Source organism: the organism of the source record quoted next, unplaced genomic scaffold, assembly GCF_019419815.1.
Source record: "Pyrus x bretschneideri cultivar Hongxiangsu unplaced genomic scaffold, Pyrus_bretschneideri_v1 Contig49, whole genome shotgun sequence".
Classification (NCBI taxonomy): domain Eukaryota; kingdom Viridiplantae; phylum Streptophyta; class Magnoliopsida; order Rosales; family Rosaceae; genus Pyrus; species Pyrus x bretschneideri.
This window is the reverse complement of record NW_025999786.1, coordinates 617,844-633,545: the sequence shown is the minus strand read 5'-3', so window position 1 is coordinate 633,545 and position 15,702 is coordinate 617,844. Positions and strand designations below refer to the sequence as shown.

The 15,702-nt window shown below is 36.2% G+C and overlaps 2 protein-coding genes across 3 annotated transcripts; both read left to right on the top strand.

Annotated features, from left to right (window-relative positions):
- Window positions 1-2,285: 2,285 nt before the first annotated feature.
- LOC125470147 lies at window positions 2,286-2,945 on the top strand. Its single transcript, XM_048568691.1, has 2 exons — window positions 2,286-2,574; window positions 2,695-2,945. The coding sequence occupies exons 1-2, from the start codon at window positions 2,286-2,288 to the stop codon at window positions 2,943-2,945; spliced, it is 540 nt and encodes a 179-aa protein (XP_048424648.1).
- Window positions 2,946-5,427: 2,482 nt separating this feature from the next.
- LOC103956106 (protein EXECUTER 1, chloroplastic) lies at window positions 5,428-15,184 on the top strand. 2 transcript variants are annotated; one of them, XM_009368046.3, is made up of 12 exons: window positions 5,428-5,826; window positions 6,369-6,485; window positions 6,582-6,647; window positions 6,816-6,922; window positions 9,201-9,282; window positions 11,194-11,913; window positions 12,015-12,138; window positions 12,885-13,054; window positions 13,304-13,378; window positions 13,541-13,633; window positions 13,746-13,893; window positions 14,814-15,184. In XM_009368046.3, exons 1-11 carry the CDS (start codon window positions 5,428-5,430, stop codon window positions 13,836-13,838), a joined length of 2,046 nt encoding a protein of 681 aa, XP_009366321.2. In that variant the 3' UTR covers window positions 13,839-13,893; window positions 14,814-15,184. The 2 variants fall into 2 exon arrangements, with proteins under 2 accessions (XP_009366321.2, XP_009366322.2); XM_009368047.3 differs by having other exon boundaries at window positions 14,811-15,184.
- The last annotated feature ends 518 nt before the right edge of the window (window positions 15,185-15,702 follow it).

Below are 15,702 nucleotides of genomic sequence, written 5' to 3'. Positions count from 1 at the left end.
TTCTCTCTCGCAAAACACTCATACGCCCTTCTTCCTTCCTGCCGCTGCACCTCTTCCTCCTCATCCTTTTCCTTTCTCTCCATCAGTCTCAACGCCACACCGCCGTCGCCTTCTAGATACCAGGTACTCGACTTGCTTTCAATTTTTGCTATAATTAATTAATTTAATTTTTAGGTTAGGGTTTGGCTGCTCTCTGATGATGAACCCATTTTTTGGGGTTTTTTGAAACAGGGTTTTGTGTGGCAACCAACGAACGAGCTCGATCTCATTGATTAGGTAAACATAACTCTTTCTCTCTCACTCTCCATCTCTCTCTCTCTCTCTCTCTCTCTCTCTTCCATTGTTGTGGGAATTTCAGTTTTGGTGTTTGAATTAATGTTCTAATTTTCAGTTTGGGGTTATGTTCTAAGTTTCAGTTTTGGGTTATGTTCTAATTTTTAGTTTTGGGGTTTGAATTAAGGTTATTATCATGAGATCCATGAAGCAATTTCAGTTCTTAGGGTTTGATTGGCAACGGTGGTGTTGCTTTGTTTGTTGGAGTTTTATTCTTATATGCTATTACCTTAGGATAATCTAAATTAGAAAAGAATGCCCATGTATCTTTGATTTTGAAACTTAACTATGTTTTCTAAATAATTTCTTTTCTTTTCTCTTTTCAAGTTTCCTTACAAGACCAAATAAAGCTCTGTGACTTGTTAGTTGTAACTTTGCGTTAGATTAATGTGACTAGTTTTGCTTCACGGAAACACCAGACAAAGTTAAATCTTGGAGAAGAGCCTTATAAACCACATGTTATAACAAAGAGGGCAAACAACCCCTACATTCCAAATGGGTGTTAACTGTTAATAGAACCAACCTCTTTAGACTATGACAAAAACACACAATCACAAACACACACATCATTTTGAAATGTACATGGTGCAGAGATAAAATCGTTAAGAGAAAATTATAGATGAGAAGAAGAGACTTCAATTGCGTAGCTACATAAATTCTTACATATGAGGATGTGGGAATTTGGATGTGATGATATGGTTTCTCATAGCATTTGTTAAGTCAGGAATACATCATTTTATTAATCAAATGTTGTTGTGGCTTCCTCTGCAAAGCTTGTAATTTGTAGTGTCTGACTAAGCTTGTATACTAGCCTGTGTTTTCTCATGGTATGCAGAAATTTGGCTACTGCATTTTTGGTTAGATCACAAAAGCTTTTTGAAATAATTTAAAGTGCAATGATCATATTTTCTTTTGCAAGTCTAATCAATCATATTACATGTTAGTTAAAGGTCCAAAAGACACACAATTTTTTTAATTTTTGGGGAACCCAAACTTAATCTTTTAATTGACTTGTTTGTTATCCTATAAAATAGATATGCATGGATTTACAGTTCCATAGAAAACATGCTGCTAACTGGCCTTCTCTCTTTAACCCTGTTCTAGCTTTCTAGTTTCATATATATATGTGTGTGTGTGTGTGTGTGTGTATATATATATATATATGTACACACACACTTAAGTTGGCTTCTAGAAATAGTTGGGGAGAGAAGAGAGAGGAAATAGAAAATTTGAGAACTAGTGATTAGGTTTTCTTCTTGTGGAATACAAGCACTTTAGCTAAGCTGGACAGTTGTATAGGCTCGTACTTTTTTTCCCAAATTTTTACAAATAAAATATTTAATACCATCTTTTACCGATATATTCTACAAACCACACAGAGTTTGTCATTCGGGGATTCCAATTTAGTCACTAAACCCACCAAATGCTAGCGAGGAGCACTGTCTGCTCTCTAACCGGTGGTTTATTGTTGTGTTTTTGGAATAGGGAGTACAAGAGTATTAGTTATGGGAAGTTTGTTTGAGTTTCACATTTACTCTGTCGTTGTTCCTTGATGGAGGATCTAATGAACCCATTATGAAATTTCTAACTGTACTAAGACTTGCGAACTGTTGTGGAGATTTAGATGGCATACCATGCATTATGCAACCCCAACCCTCATGTATCCCAGGGAATTCCATTAACTCACATGGCACTTCCACATAACCCACCAGGTTTACTTCTGCTTGCGAGTTGCAATTGTAGTATCTGTTAGGTTTACTGTGGTGTATGCCCAATCATATGTTCCTATTACTGTGGTGTCTGTTAGGTTTACTACCTGTTTTCTGCTTGCGAGTTGCTTCTGCTTATGTTACCTGTTTTTTGCTTGGTTGTATTACAATATTATTTGTTCTTGTTTTAATATATATATATATATATATATATGTATATATACAAATCACTAGTTGGTATCAATGGCAAAGAAGGGAGCATCTTCGTCAAATCCTACAGCTACATGGAATGCCCACAATATATCTATATTTTGTGATGTATGCATCAAGGAGGTTGAGGCCGGACATCGTCCGGGCGCTCACTTTGACAAAGAAGGATATGAAAATATTAGAGCTAACTTCAAGGCAGAGACAGAGCATGATTATGAAAGAAAGCAACTGAAAAATAAGTGGGATGCACTTAAAAATGAGTGGAAGTTGTGGAAAGAGCTAGTTGGTAAAGAAACTGGCCTTGGGTGGAATTCGAGCAAGGGTACCGTTGATGCCTCTGAAGAGTGGTGGAATAATAAAATTTAGGTTTGTGTATATATCTTTTAATATGTATTATGATATTATGCAATATGTATTAACTATATTCTTTCTTTACGTGTAGATAAACAAAGAACATGGAAAATTGCGAAAAAGGGCATTAGTCCTAAGATGGAGGAAAAGTTAGATAGGATGTTCTCGAACACAGTTGCTATCGGTGAACATGTCTGGGCACCTTCATCAGGAGTACTACCACCAGAGACAAGAGAGGAATCCAAAGGACATATTGATTTAGATGATGAGGAAGAAAGTGAGACTATGCAGGATCTAAGGCAAGCTACTAGGAAGGGAAAAAAAAGAGCGGCTAACCAATGAGAATTGCAAAAGAAGGTTGATAAGAAAGGAAAATAAATTGGAGGTTCTGCAAAACTTTGTGGTCAAATTGACTGTCTTGTTGAAGTTTATGAAAGTAGGAGTTCTGCAAACTCATTGATGATGCCGCTACATATAGGCAGTAGTATTGCAGAAGTGATAGTGTATGTTGCAAAATTGCCTGGTTGTGAGCCACCTAGCAAGTTATAGTTGTTTGCTACATGTTTATTTTGTAGTGCAAAGAAGCAAGAGATGTTTGCCACTATGAAAGCTCCCGAAGTGCAGCTAACTTAGTTGAAATATATGTTCAACAAAAAACAATAAAGAGCTAAAACTATGAATTAGGACTGTGTGGTTTGTATTTATTGAATGTTGGATTATATGTTGAATGTTGGATTATGATTTCTTATTAAACGTTGAATTATTCTTGAATGTCGGATTATGACTTCTTAGTGATCGTTGGATTATGACTTGTGGAATGTTGAATTATGTGTTATGTTACAGGTGTATATTCAATATGAACACACCTATGATGATGATGATGTTGAGGATTTGGAGGATGGTCTAATTATATGCGTTGTAGCGAAAGCTGTTGAAACATATTATTTAAAATATGTCCACAAAACTCCGTGTATGAATTCTTCCCAAACAGGTAATATTTGGTTAATGGAAGTACTACAAGGAAATCATGTGTGATGCTATAGAATGTTTAGGATGAACAAAGATGTATTTTATAGATTATCCAATGACTTGCAAACTAATTATGGATTGAAAGGTTCAAGGAGAATGAGTGCAATTGAAATATTAGGAATGTTCTTGCATATGTTGGGACATGGTGTGAAAAATAGATTAGCGCAAGAGAGATTTTAACATTCTGGTGAGACTGTTAGTAGATATTTTGGTGCTATATTGGATATCGTATGTAAGATGGCAATAGATATTATCAAATCGATGGATTCGGAGTTTCGTGGCATTCCCCAAGAAATAAGGCGAGATACAAGATACATGCCTTATTTTGAGGTAAAATTTGACTCGTCTTCTAACTTATTTGCAAACTAGAAGTATAGGTTGACGGTTTTCTTCTATGTTATTATTTTTAGGATTGTTTTGGTGCTATAGATGGAGTACATGTTGAGGCTTCAATACCACCTCCGGATCAAGTTCCATACATTGGTAGGAAGGGAATACCGACTCAAAATGTTATGGCTGCATGTAATTTTGACATGCAATTCACATTTGCTTGTGCCAGATGAGAAGGCGCTGCACATGATACAAGGGTTTTTCTATCCATGCTACGGAATCCAAATTTAAACTTTTCTAAACCTCCAAATGGTAATCTTCATACTTGCTTTGTATTATTATAACATTTTACATACTTGCTTTGTATAATTATTACAATACAAAACAAAATTTTCAATTGTCAGAAAAATATTACTTGGTAGATGCGGGGTACTCACAAATGAGAGGTTATTTGGGACCATATAAAGGTGAAAGATATCATCTCCTAGACTTTCGTAGGGGTGCTGAACCAACGGGTCATAAAGAGGTATTCAACCACATGCATTCTTCTCTTAGGAGCATCATTGAACGAACTTTTGGCGTATGGAAAAAAAGATAGGCAATTTCAAGGGATGTGCCTAATTACCCGTTCAATAAGCAAGTGAAGATTATTGTTGCTACAATGGCTCTTCATAACTACATACAGAGGTATTCTGAACGTGATCGTCATTTTGATGACCCTAGGGACTATTGTGAAGAGAATGATAATAGGGATGATGATGATGAAGAATACCAAAATTATGAAGTTGAAGGATCACATGAAATAGAAGCATTAAGAAATAGAATAGCGGCAAGTTTGATGAATGCATCTAATTAGATTACTTTTAAGTACATTAACAACATTGTACTAACGAATTCTAGCTATTTAGTCTAAAATATTTCAATTGAGGTAGTTTGTCATACTAATTAATATTTAAGATAAAGTTTATAAATATGTTTCTTATACAAATAAAGTATATTTAGTAATTCACTTTATTGGTTAAGAAAATTAAATTAATGGCACATCTAGTATTATACCTTTTTTGATTATTTTACATAGTCACAGCTGTTTTATATAAAAGTTCACCAAACACTATCATACTGCTTTTTTTTCCAAAAGCACTTTTACAAAAAAAATTTACCAAACACTCTGCTGCTTTATTTCACAGCCTTTTTTTTCATAGTACAGCAGAAACAACTTTTTTTTCAAATCACAGCAAAATCAAACAAGCCCAAACTCTCTCCACGTTTTGTTTTAACACGTGAAATGTCACGGGTGTATAAAGTACTGGACGACCTTATCCCCAAGTTTGGCCACAGCCTCCAGCCCCTCTTTTTTTTGTACACAAAAATAAACAACACACAGACGCGCGCACGCGTCATCGCAAATTCGCAACATATATCCTACTCCTTCTCCTCCTTCCTTCTCTCTCTCTCTGCTTTATCAATGGCTTCCATATCTTCTCCGACCCCAAGTCCTCACAAGCTCAACTTCCCCAACCCCAAATCATACCCCTCCTGCGTTGCCCAAAGACCTTCCTACCCTTCTTCCCCTTCCTCCCATTCCCAAACCAACTTCTCCTCCAGGTTTCCCGATTCCTCCCTCTGCCGATGCCAGAAGAACCCTTCTTCCTCCTCCGACTCAACTCAGTGGAGGTGGGACTCTGCGCTCCAGGACCTCATAAAAAACGCCATCAAAAGCTTCGATTCCTACGTCAATTTTAAACCCCAACCCGACGCCCAATCCGCACCCTCTCACACAGACGATCCTGATTGGGACTGGGATCGCTGGCGCCACCATTTCCTTGAGGTCGAACAACAAGAGCGCCTTGTCTCCCTTCTCAAGGTCTCTCCTTTTACCACAATTGCTCCTCTCTCTCTCTATATATGAAGATTTTAATCCCTATTTATCGATAGTCTCCGGTGTTATGCAAACTTATAAGATGTTGCATGCAAATATATGAACAACAAAGTAAACACGCCGCACACAAACACAAAGGTGAAGTTCAGCGAACTTAATCACCTGCACTATAGAGAATAACCACTCGGTTACAAGAACCTATTGGAAACCTTTATGCTAAACCCCGAAACCTTGCTTTAGATCTCTCTGTCACTCTTGACTCTCTACCCTTGTATTCTCTCTGCTTTCCGTAGCCCCCAACAAGCCTAAACTGATTTGGATTACAAAGCAAACCTATTTCCCAATTCTTATGGACAATAGCCTGTACACGTTCGTTTTCTCCTTTCCCAACATCAACTGGAAACCTATACCTGTTTGTCCTTGGTATTTTGACGAGCCAAATCACAACAATAAATATACACACACATTTGTCGAAGCGATGATGATTTTGTTTATTTATGTGAATTTTGTGTTTGAAACTTGAACAGTCACAGTTGGGTCGGGCTGTATATGCAGAGGACTTCGAGGATGCTGCAAGGCTCAAGGTGGCAATTGCTGCTGCAGCCACAAACGATGTCGTGGGCAGAGTCATATCTCATCTCAATGTATGTGCTTTTACCTCCTGCACTTACTTCTCCGTTTGCTCTCTAATTTTGGTTTTCATTTTCTGAAAATAGATTTTGTTGGTTTTCATATTTCAGAGAGCTGTAGAGGAAGAGCGATACCAGGACGCTGCATTTTTTCGAGATAATGCTGGTGCAGGATTGGTGAGTCAATCAACAAGGAAATGAGTTTCTGATTAGTAATGTGAAAATGTACCTGTTTTTCAGTTTAATGCATTTGGATAAGTATATTTGGGTTGTAGAATTTCAACTTGGCATTGATAAAATTGCGCTTGGTTTAATTATATGTGGACTTCCGATTTTGTGTTGTAGGTGGGTTGGTGGGCAGGTCTTTCTAAAGATAAGAAGGATCCTCGTGGCATAATTATTCGAGTAACTGCAGAGCATGGAAGATATGTGGCAAGGAGTTACAGTCCCCGGTAAGTTGTTTTGCGTGTTTGTTTAGTTTTGGGTGTACCTTTTGTTTTTTGTGGTGACCATGACCAGCAGAGCATTGATAATTTGGTAACAGTAGCTTCTAAATCAATAAAAAGTAAGAGAAAGTTCAAAATTAATAGTTTAGTTACTTTATTTGGTAGTTGTAAGACCTAAAGTTTTAATCTGAAGAAATGGGAAGAATTATGGGGGTTGAGAAGACAAACAGTTGAGGCATGTTATTGTTTGTGAAGATCTATGAGGGACAGGGATAACCCCTTTTCCTTTTCTTTTGTTATCTATAACCATTTTAGATGCTAGTTTGTCCGAGTGGCTTTGCATATATTTTTGTCAAAAAATAACACTAAATAAGGGATGCTACTGAATTGGATGTGATAGTACTAGTAGCAAGATACTTTTTTTAAAATTCTCCGTTTATATCCGTACTTATCACTACCTTGGATTGAAATGGTACCATGTGACTTCTTGTGTCAGTATTGGAAACTACAAAAGAAGTCCTGCCTAAGAACAGAACCTATTTTTACTTTTGATGGATCGGAGCCTGTAATTTTCTATCAGCAGTTTTTGCACTGGAATTATGAGAAATTTTCAAAATCCACTGTTTTGATATTGATAGGATTTTTACCACTGCACAAATAGGGATGAAAACACTTAAAAATACTTGCAAGAGAACAAGGTACTTGTAGTATAAACGGCTCAAGCAAGGTCGTTTTCCACAGGGATTGAATGAATAATTTGTATTTAAACCAATTCTTAATTAATTAATTAAAACAAAGTTTTGGAAAAGGTTGATTTTATGACTTAAAATATTAAAAACGAATTTAAAATAAAAACAATTAAATAAATCAACTAGAAAACAATTTAAAGAGACATTATTTGTAAAAGCACCAGGGTTCCGCTGTCACCTTAACAATCATATGTAGTTCTCCCAATCACTTATGAATTACCCATGCATATTTCGAAGGTTAGGTTTTCCTAATATATATCCTAATTGGAACCTCCAACATAGAGCGTATATCTAACATGCAACCCGTCCGGACGTTCGGAACAAATATGAACACGAAAGACTCATTAAGTTTTGTGAAAACCCTTTGAAAAACCATGCAACCCTTAAGACGTGTTGTTCATCCTAAGTGAAATTATAATTATTAACCACAAGAAGCCAGCGCCAATTTCAGGGAACCTTCATACCAAAATTGCATCAAATTACTTTTCTAAACATCCTAATGGTCGTAAATCACTAAGACACTTAGATAGTTTAGAACGGTGATTAATAATTCATAACATACATGCATAATATCATAAGTAAATTGAAAAGAAACTATATATTCTTGCTAAGGCTCATGGCCTTGCCCTAGGAAAAGAGACTAGTTATGAACAATCATAAAACAAAATATTATTAAGAAAATAGATAGAAAACACCTAGAAAATAAACTTGAATTGTCAATCCAAAGTAGTGTGTTTCCCCCTCTTCACCCTAATGCCTAAATAGCCTTATTTATTCTACTATAAAATAAAACCCTACCCAGAAATGATCTTAGATAAAACTAAGAAACATAATAAAATAATAAAACAGCAAATAAAAGGTTTCCTATTTGAACCGAAATTCGACTTCTTAGAAAATCAGACCTTTTGACCAACCAAATCAACTCCAATTTGTTCCCTAAAGGTCTCTTTTGAAAGCTTAAGTCGTCCCCAACAAATCCTCAAAAGGAATCTTCCTCAAAGTGTGCCATCTTGACCTCCAAATTACCCAAAACGTCCAAAAACGTCAATCTGGAAAAGCTGCGCGCTGGGCCTTTATTTCTTTGCCACGGTCAAACGGCTCAGTAGAAAAATCTGAAACTTTGATACAATCATGTTGAAAGACTCATGAACATCCTCCAATTGGAATCACTCTAAAATTTGTCTGTTTGATTACTTTATGCTCAAGAGGAAATCGAATGTCCTGCATTAGAAATATAATTCAAAGTATCAAAATCTCACCAAAATAATCAATAAATTAATGCGAAGATTAGGGTAAAATATATAGTAAAAGATTGGACTCATCAGATTTATAATATGTTGCCTGTTGAAGAATAGATATTTATGGAATGCTTCTCATGTCTTATTTTTCATTGTACTTGAGACATATATCATTTTGTAGTTTCCAATGAATTTATTCTGTGTTTCAATTAATTTCTTTCAAATGTAGTTTTCCATTCTGTACGCTACCGGTGCTTCCTGCAGTGTGTATAATTTTATTAACTTTCATCTCTTCAGGCAGCTTGCTACTGCTGCAGCTGGTGTTCCACTCTTTGAGATTTATTTAACAGCAAATAAGAATGGTGAATACAGACAGCAGGTATCTTTGTAATGTTTAAATTTTTAGTATAATCTAATGCATCAATTACAACTGTCTAGTGGTCGAAACTTAAAATGGGCAGTAATAGGCTTGCATTTCCAGTGAATGCTTGGGACTCTTTTTTTGTCGTAATTGGACTTTACATCCATTTGAAAAAATAAACTAAACAAGAATTAGCACAGCACGCATCATATTAATGACCATGCTGGCTCTTATACCAACTTAGATAGGGAAACACATTGACAAAAATTCTTTGATTTTTCAGACAGAATCCAGAAGTTAGGGCATTTGAGGTCATCTTGTTTTCATAGAATGTCTAGAACCATAGGAAAATAGAACAGAACTCTCTTTTAGCATTGCTTCTCAAAACCACCTTTTTCAAAAGCTTACGTTAAAAAAAAAAATTCTTTAGGCAGCAAACCCTAAAAGCAACCTCTAATCTTCAATAATTACAAAGCAGTGAAACATAATGAAAGATAAAAAATAGTAGGTAATATTCCATAATGAAAAAAGGGTAAGATTTGTAGTATAATATGGTTATGTTGCCGAACTATATTTTCATCAAATTAGAAGAGCGAGGGGCAAGCATAGAGATTTGACCAGGGCCAGGTTGGAGGTTCAATTAGGATGACATCATAATATGCACACATCAATATTTTAATTGTAGTGTTGAATATTCAACTACAAACATTTAGATTGTTGAATACTTTCTATGTTTTTCCAATGAAAATTTTGAAAAAGAAATTCTTTGACTTTTATGTCAAGTAACCAATGTATTAAAAGCAGTGACGCGTGGGCGAGGCTTCCAAGGGATAGCCCGGCCTAGGCGTGCGGCAAAGCCTCACGGGACCTAAATTTTTTAATATATACACTGAGCGTACACATATATTATAAATATATACACACATATATATACATACTATATATATATATATATATAATAGAGGATGAAAAGCACAATGAGCACACATATAACAATGCACACAGACAACACACACATCCATTATATAAAAAAATAAAAATCAGAAAAAAAAAAAGCAGAGAGACGATAGTGCAAGGAAGAGGTATGAGGCAGTTAAAACCTACCCAAAATTTGGGTTTGGGATTAAACAAAAAAAAAAAAAAAAAAAGCCCCTGAGGCACGCCTAGGCAGCTCCAGTGACGCCTTTTGCCCACTCCCTCTAAACAGAGGCAGCAACCCTCACGCCCAGCCTCAGAGGACGCCTAGGCGCCCCCTGAGGCCCTTTTAAAACATTGCAAGTAACAGAAAAAATCTGTGTATGGAGAAGGGAGAAAGTGCTGATAACTTACTTTGCACAGTCCACTAGCTGTAGGTTATGATCAAAATTATTTGGTGAGGCAGGGTGAGCTGCGTGGTTCCAGCAGGATGTTGCGCATTATTGACTGAAAACACAAGGCCTACTCCTTTTGACGGTGGATCATTTGTCTGGAAAGGAATAGGACATAAGTGGATTATAAAGGCGTAGGGGTGAAAGAACTATAGGGGTACAGTTTGTGCTTCGAGTTGCCTATCAGTCTCTAGATATGAAAGAGGTTACTTTTCTGAATAACAGTTTTGTGTTTCCAATGCTGGTTGAACTAACCAAACCGGTTTTGGGGCTTGGTTAAGGAAACAATACTTTGGGGGTGAAATGAAGTGGACAGTTGTGCTAGTTCCTGGTCAATCCTTTATTTGTGGCAGTCCAGTCTAGTTTTTAATTTATAAGCAATGGCATTTGGTGTAAATTAGTGAAGTTTAAATTATTCTTTGGTGTGGAATAGGATTGGAACAACAAAGGACAATTTTGAAGTGATACTTATTAATTACTTGATACTTGTTTATTGCATCATTTTTTATGCTTAAAGATGTGCAGCTAATATACTTAATATTTCTAATGCCATAAATTTCAGGCTGTGTATTTAAAGCGGGGAGGGGTGTTTCAGGATTCTCCACAAGTTAGCTCCAAATCATTGGATGCTAGTAGCAGCTTGAATCCTATAGATTCAACTGAAGAAAAAGGTGATCTGTTTGTTGCAGATAGTGAAGATGCTGAAGATGGTAATGATGGGGATGATGGCTCTGATCTTTCTGAGGATATCTCTGGTTTTCAAAGTATCTTGAGAGATATGATTCCTAATGTGAAGGTCAAGGTCTTGAAAGTGACCTCACCAGGGAAGGTAGACAGGGATCTAATATCAAAAGTGATTGAACAGATTATTGAGGAAGATGATGAAGATAAGGATAGTGAAATAGAGAGTTTAGATGCTGAAGAAGAAGAAAAAGTTGAAGGTGATGAAGAGACAGAAGTGATAGAACTGGATGCTGATCCTGGAATTATTCAAAATGCAGAGCGACGTGAAATTGCCTTTAAAGTTGTTGTTGGTAATCTTGGGCAGAAACTATCAAGCAGCCCGCCTACTAAAAATTTGCTCCGGGTACCTGCTAAAATGGAGAAGAAGGGACGTTTATCATTTTCCTTTACTGTTGAGAAAGATATTAACCAACAGGATGCCCGTGGAAAGGAACGGTCTTCTGTAGATAAGAAAGCTAAACTTGGAGGCCAGCGAAGCATTGACAATGTTATGTTTGATCTCTCTAAGTTCATGGGTAAAGAGAAGATACCACTGAAGGTTGGCTGAATTTTCACTGTACAATTTGAACAACCTGTATTTTACCAAATCCACCACTCCCTATACACTAAAGTTATTGCATTCTATGTTTTGACTATCAGGTACTCAAAGATGTTGGCGAGTTAATAAATCTTGCTCTCAGCCAGGTTAACAACCATCAACCACTGTCAGGATCAACCACTTTCAATCGCATTGAAATGCCAGCTTCTCCAGATCCTTTAAATGGTGATTTCCTTCAAAATTGTATTTTATCTTTTTCACTTTTTGATGCTATAAAGAGGAGAAAAGTAAGTGCACTAACCTGTTTCTCCAACCCAACACCCATCCCATAATTTTACCGTTTCTCCTTGTTCCACCATAAAGCAACAAGAAGAAAAAGAAGGTGATCCCTTGAGAATTGTCTATCCATGGACAGAGACTTCATCCCTTGATCGCTATCTTGGAATCCCAACTATTTTCATGCGACTCATATGTGCATCTGAAGTCAGCATGCCATCAGGAATCCCTCTTTAATGGAGGTCTCCACAACCATCTCCCAAGTAGCACTTAATTTCTTTTCATCAAATTTCCCACCCAAACCTCTTTTTCTATCACTCTAGGTATATCCCTTATAATCTTGGAAAATTTTTGTACATAATTTTTTCTTACCGGAGGGCTGCTATTCTTTAAAGGGCATTGCCAATCTTGCTTGTATTATACTTTTATTAGTAGAAGCTTGTTAGTTTGTAGGCTCTGAATTCAGTGGTTTACAGTCTTCTGCACCTTTAATTAATGAAATCTGGTTTCTGATCTCTCCCCCTTCTGAAAAAAAAGAGAAAAAAAAAAAAGTAATGTTTGATGCTGTGCAGAAGTTCTTACGGTTGATCATCCTGTTTTGTCACTAGAATCCTTAAGTGCATTTGCTTTAATCCATGACAGATTCTTCAGCCCACCTTATATTGAATGTACTGAAAATAGGTTCATTTTAGCAGGGCTTTACATTGGTGCACATGGGCTCTACACCTCAGAAGTTATTCACCTGAGACGAAAATTTGGTCAATGGAAAGAGAATGGTGGGACTCAAGAGCCTCTAAACCTTGAGTTTTATGAATATGTAGAAGCCTTAAAACTGACTGGGGATCCTTATGTACCAGCTGGCCAGGTAATTTTAAAATGTTATTGTTTGTAGCTTCATAATATTCTATTGAAATAAAACCTCATGCGGCATTTGGCTTTGTTTTTTTCTGATACATGTTATTAATACTTGGTTGACTGGATGCCACCTTATTTCTTCCAAAGCGCTCCTCTCAACTTTGGAATCAAAATCTGGGCTTAAGTTTTGTTTTTCATCGACTAGTTACCTAGTTTTTCTAAACCTTGGTCCTTGTACCTCATCACTTGGTTTCTATAGGTGGCATTTCGTGCAAAGATTGGGAAAGGATATCAGCTTCCTCATAAAGGGATTATACCAGAAGAATTTGGAGTGGTATATGTTTAGCTTGTTAGATCGAATTATTTCTGATCACTTGTTATTTTCTCTTTCATGCGTCCACTTGGCATACATTTGTTTTGCTTTCTGCAGAAGAGTTTCTTTTATCATCATCATCATCATTATTATTATTATTTATTATTTATTTTTGAAACTCAGGTTGCTCGATATAAAGGACAGGGGAGGCTTGCTGAGCCAGGGTTTCGCAATCCCCGATGGGTTGATGGTGAACTTGTTGTTCTTGATGGGAAGGTTTTATAATTTTGCTTTATATTTTTTCCTGTGTTTTAATCTCAAAAAGTACTCATTCAGTATCTCCAGAATGCATGGTGACTATATGATATACTTTTATGAACTGTTGCAGTACATAAAGGGTGGACCTGTTGTTGGATTTGTTTACTGGGATCCTGAGTATCATTTCTTGGTCTTCTTCAATCGATTGAGGCTTCAAGAGTAACTTTCCATCGTACATAATGTTGCAGTTAGTAGATATTTTTATGAAATTTTGTAGGGTAAGTTCTTTCTCAATAAAATTATCCATTTAAACCATTGAAGTTTTGGGGTAATACTGCAAATGTTTCTGTTAAGTTTTCTGCTAATCAACTCTACAATTAGTTGTCACACACTCATACATATCATGTTTAGGAAATAGGGAGGTAGTCCAATCCCTTTTCTTCTGAAAGTTGCTTGCATATATTGGAGTTCTCTAAATTCCAGTGGCAATGTTTTGCTATGGAGCATCATTTTAATTTGAGTTGATAATTAACTTTTGATATGTAATGTAACAAACCATAAATTGGGGTGTTCAATATGATTATAGTGGACGTGTCTGAAATTTTTAGTAATCATCTTAAAAAGGGATGATCAAACTTAAAAGGGGATTCCAAGGCACCAGGCCTATATGGTATATGTTTCTTTACAAGAATTAACGTTCTTTATAGGGTTTTCAAATAAACACTAAATCGAATAGGATGGAGGGAAGAGAGGTCAAATCTATTTTCTTTCCTAACTATATAAAAATCAGAAAAAGATGGGTACTATGAATATGGGGTGGTGTAATGAGTAGATGAGTTGGTGCAACAGATTATATTTGGGAAAGGCTTAGACTATATATCCAGTTAGTTGTATGCATGGATCAACCACTATCTTGTAGGATTTGTTTCGAAAGATTGATGCATGGATGCGTTAGTGGCCTTATTTTAACCTTATCAACTATAACCAGCCGTGCCCTTTGAAAGAAGAGACGTTTTTGTGTTTTTCTTGTATGGACATCCATCATGAATTTGCTAATCATCATTGGAAGGCTTTCCTTTGTGATTTTATTGCTATTTGTTGTGTAAATAACAAGTTATTTAAATACAACGCATTATGATAGTTGATGCATTCCCCTCTGATGAAGGTTTCCTTTGCTGTCTCTTGTGTTGTGCAGCAGTTTAGAAGATATTTACTAGATATCTACTGGTGCATTTGCAAGCATGTTGACTCAAAAGCAACTGCGCTGAAGGTTTGGAATGCAATAGAACAGATATTCACCTGTCTGTCGCTGGAAAATTCTTTTGATATCAATGTATGTATTTAACTTGTGCCATACCATCAAACGTTTTGGCTCAATTGTTATACACTTAAGTTAGTGCTTTTGTGCTGTCTATTTTTTCTAGCTTTTGCTTGAGTTGTGTTGAAGCAGTTAGCGCTTGTGAAATACCTCAATCAGGTGTGACAAATTAACTACCGTAGGTATTTGGTGGGCTCGTTCGATGTAAATAATTAGAAATCAAAGGTAAAATGATATCTCATTCTCCCTCATTTTAATGCGAGAATTAGCTTACAATTTTTTTAACAGTTATTTATTGGATTTTATTTTGGCAAGAACAATTTGTGATGGTTTCTACATGGTGTTTTCATGTTTCTTCTTCATCAATGTTTGGGAATATGGATATAATATATATGTCTTTCTCTGATTGAGTTGAGTTTGACATTTTGGGTATCTCTTGGTTCTAGTTTTCCTTTATATCAGAGGAAGATAAAACGGCTATCAAAATTGATCAATAAGCGATGATGTGAACAATTGTTCTCTTTTTTCCCTGTTGGGGAAAATTATTTGAGAGCAAAGGAGTTGCTGGTATATGGTGGGAGTAGAAGCCGATTAGTGACTGAAGTTTGGTCTCTTCTCTTGGAGCCCTATCTTCTGCTTGAATTCATACATTTTGGTACGTTTGGACGAGAGACTCTAAGTTCCATGGAACTTAGTCTAGATTTCTAAGGATGCAATGCAAAATTTAGGTAGATGGACTTGAAATGACTAGATACAATACATTTGCGCG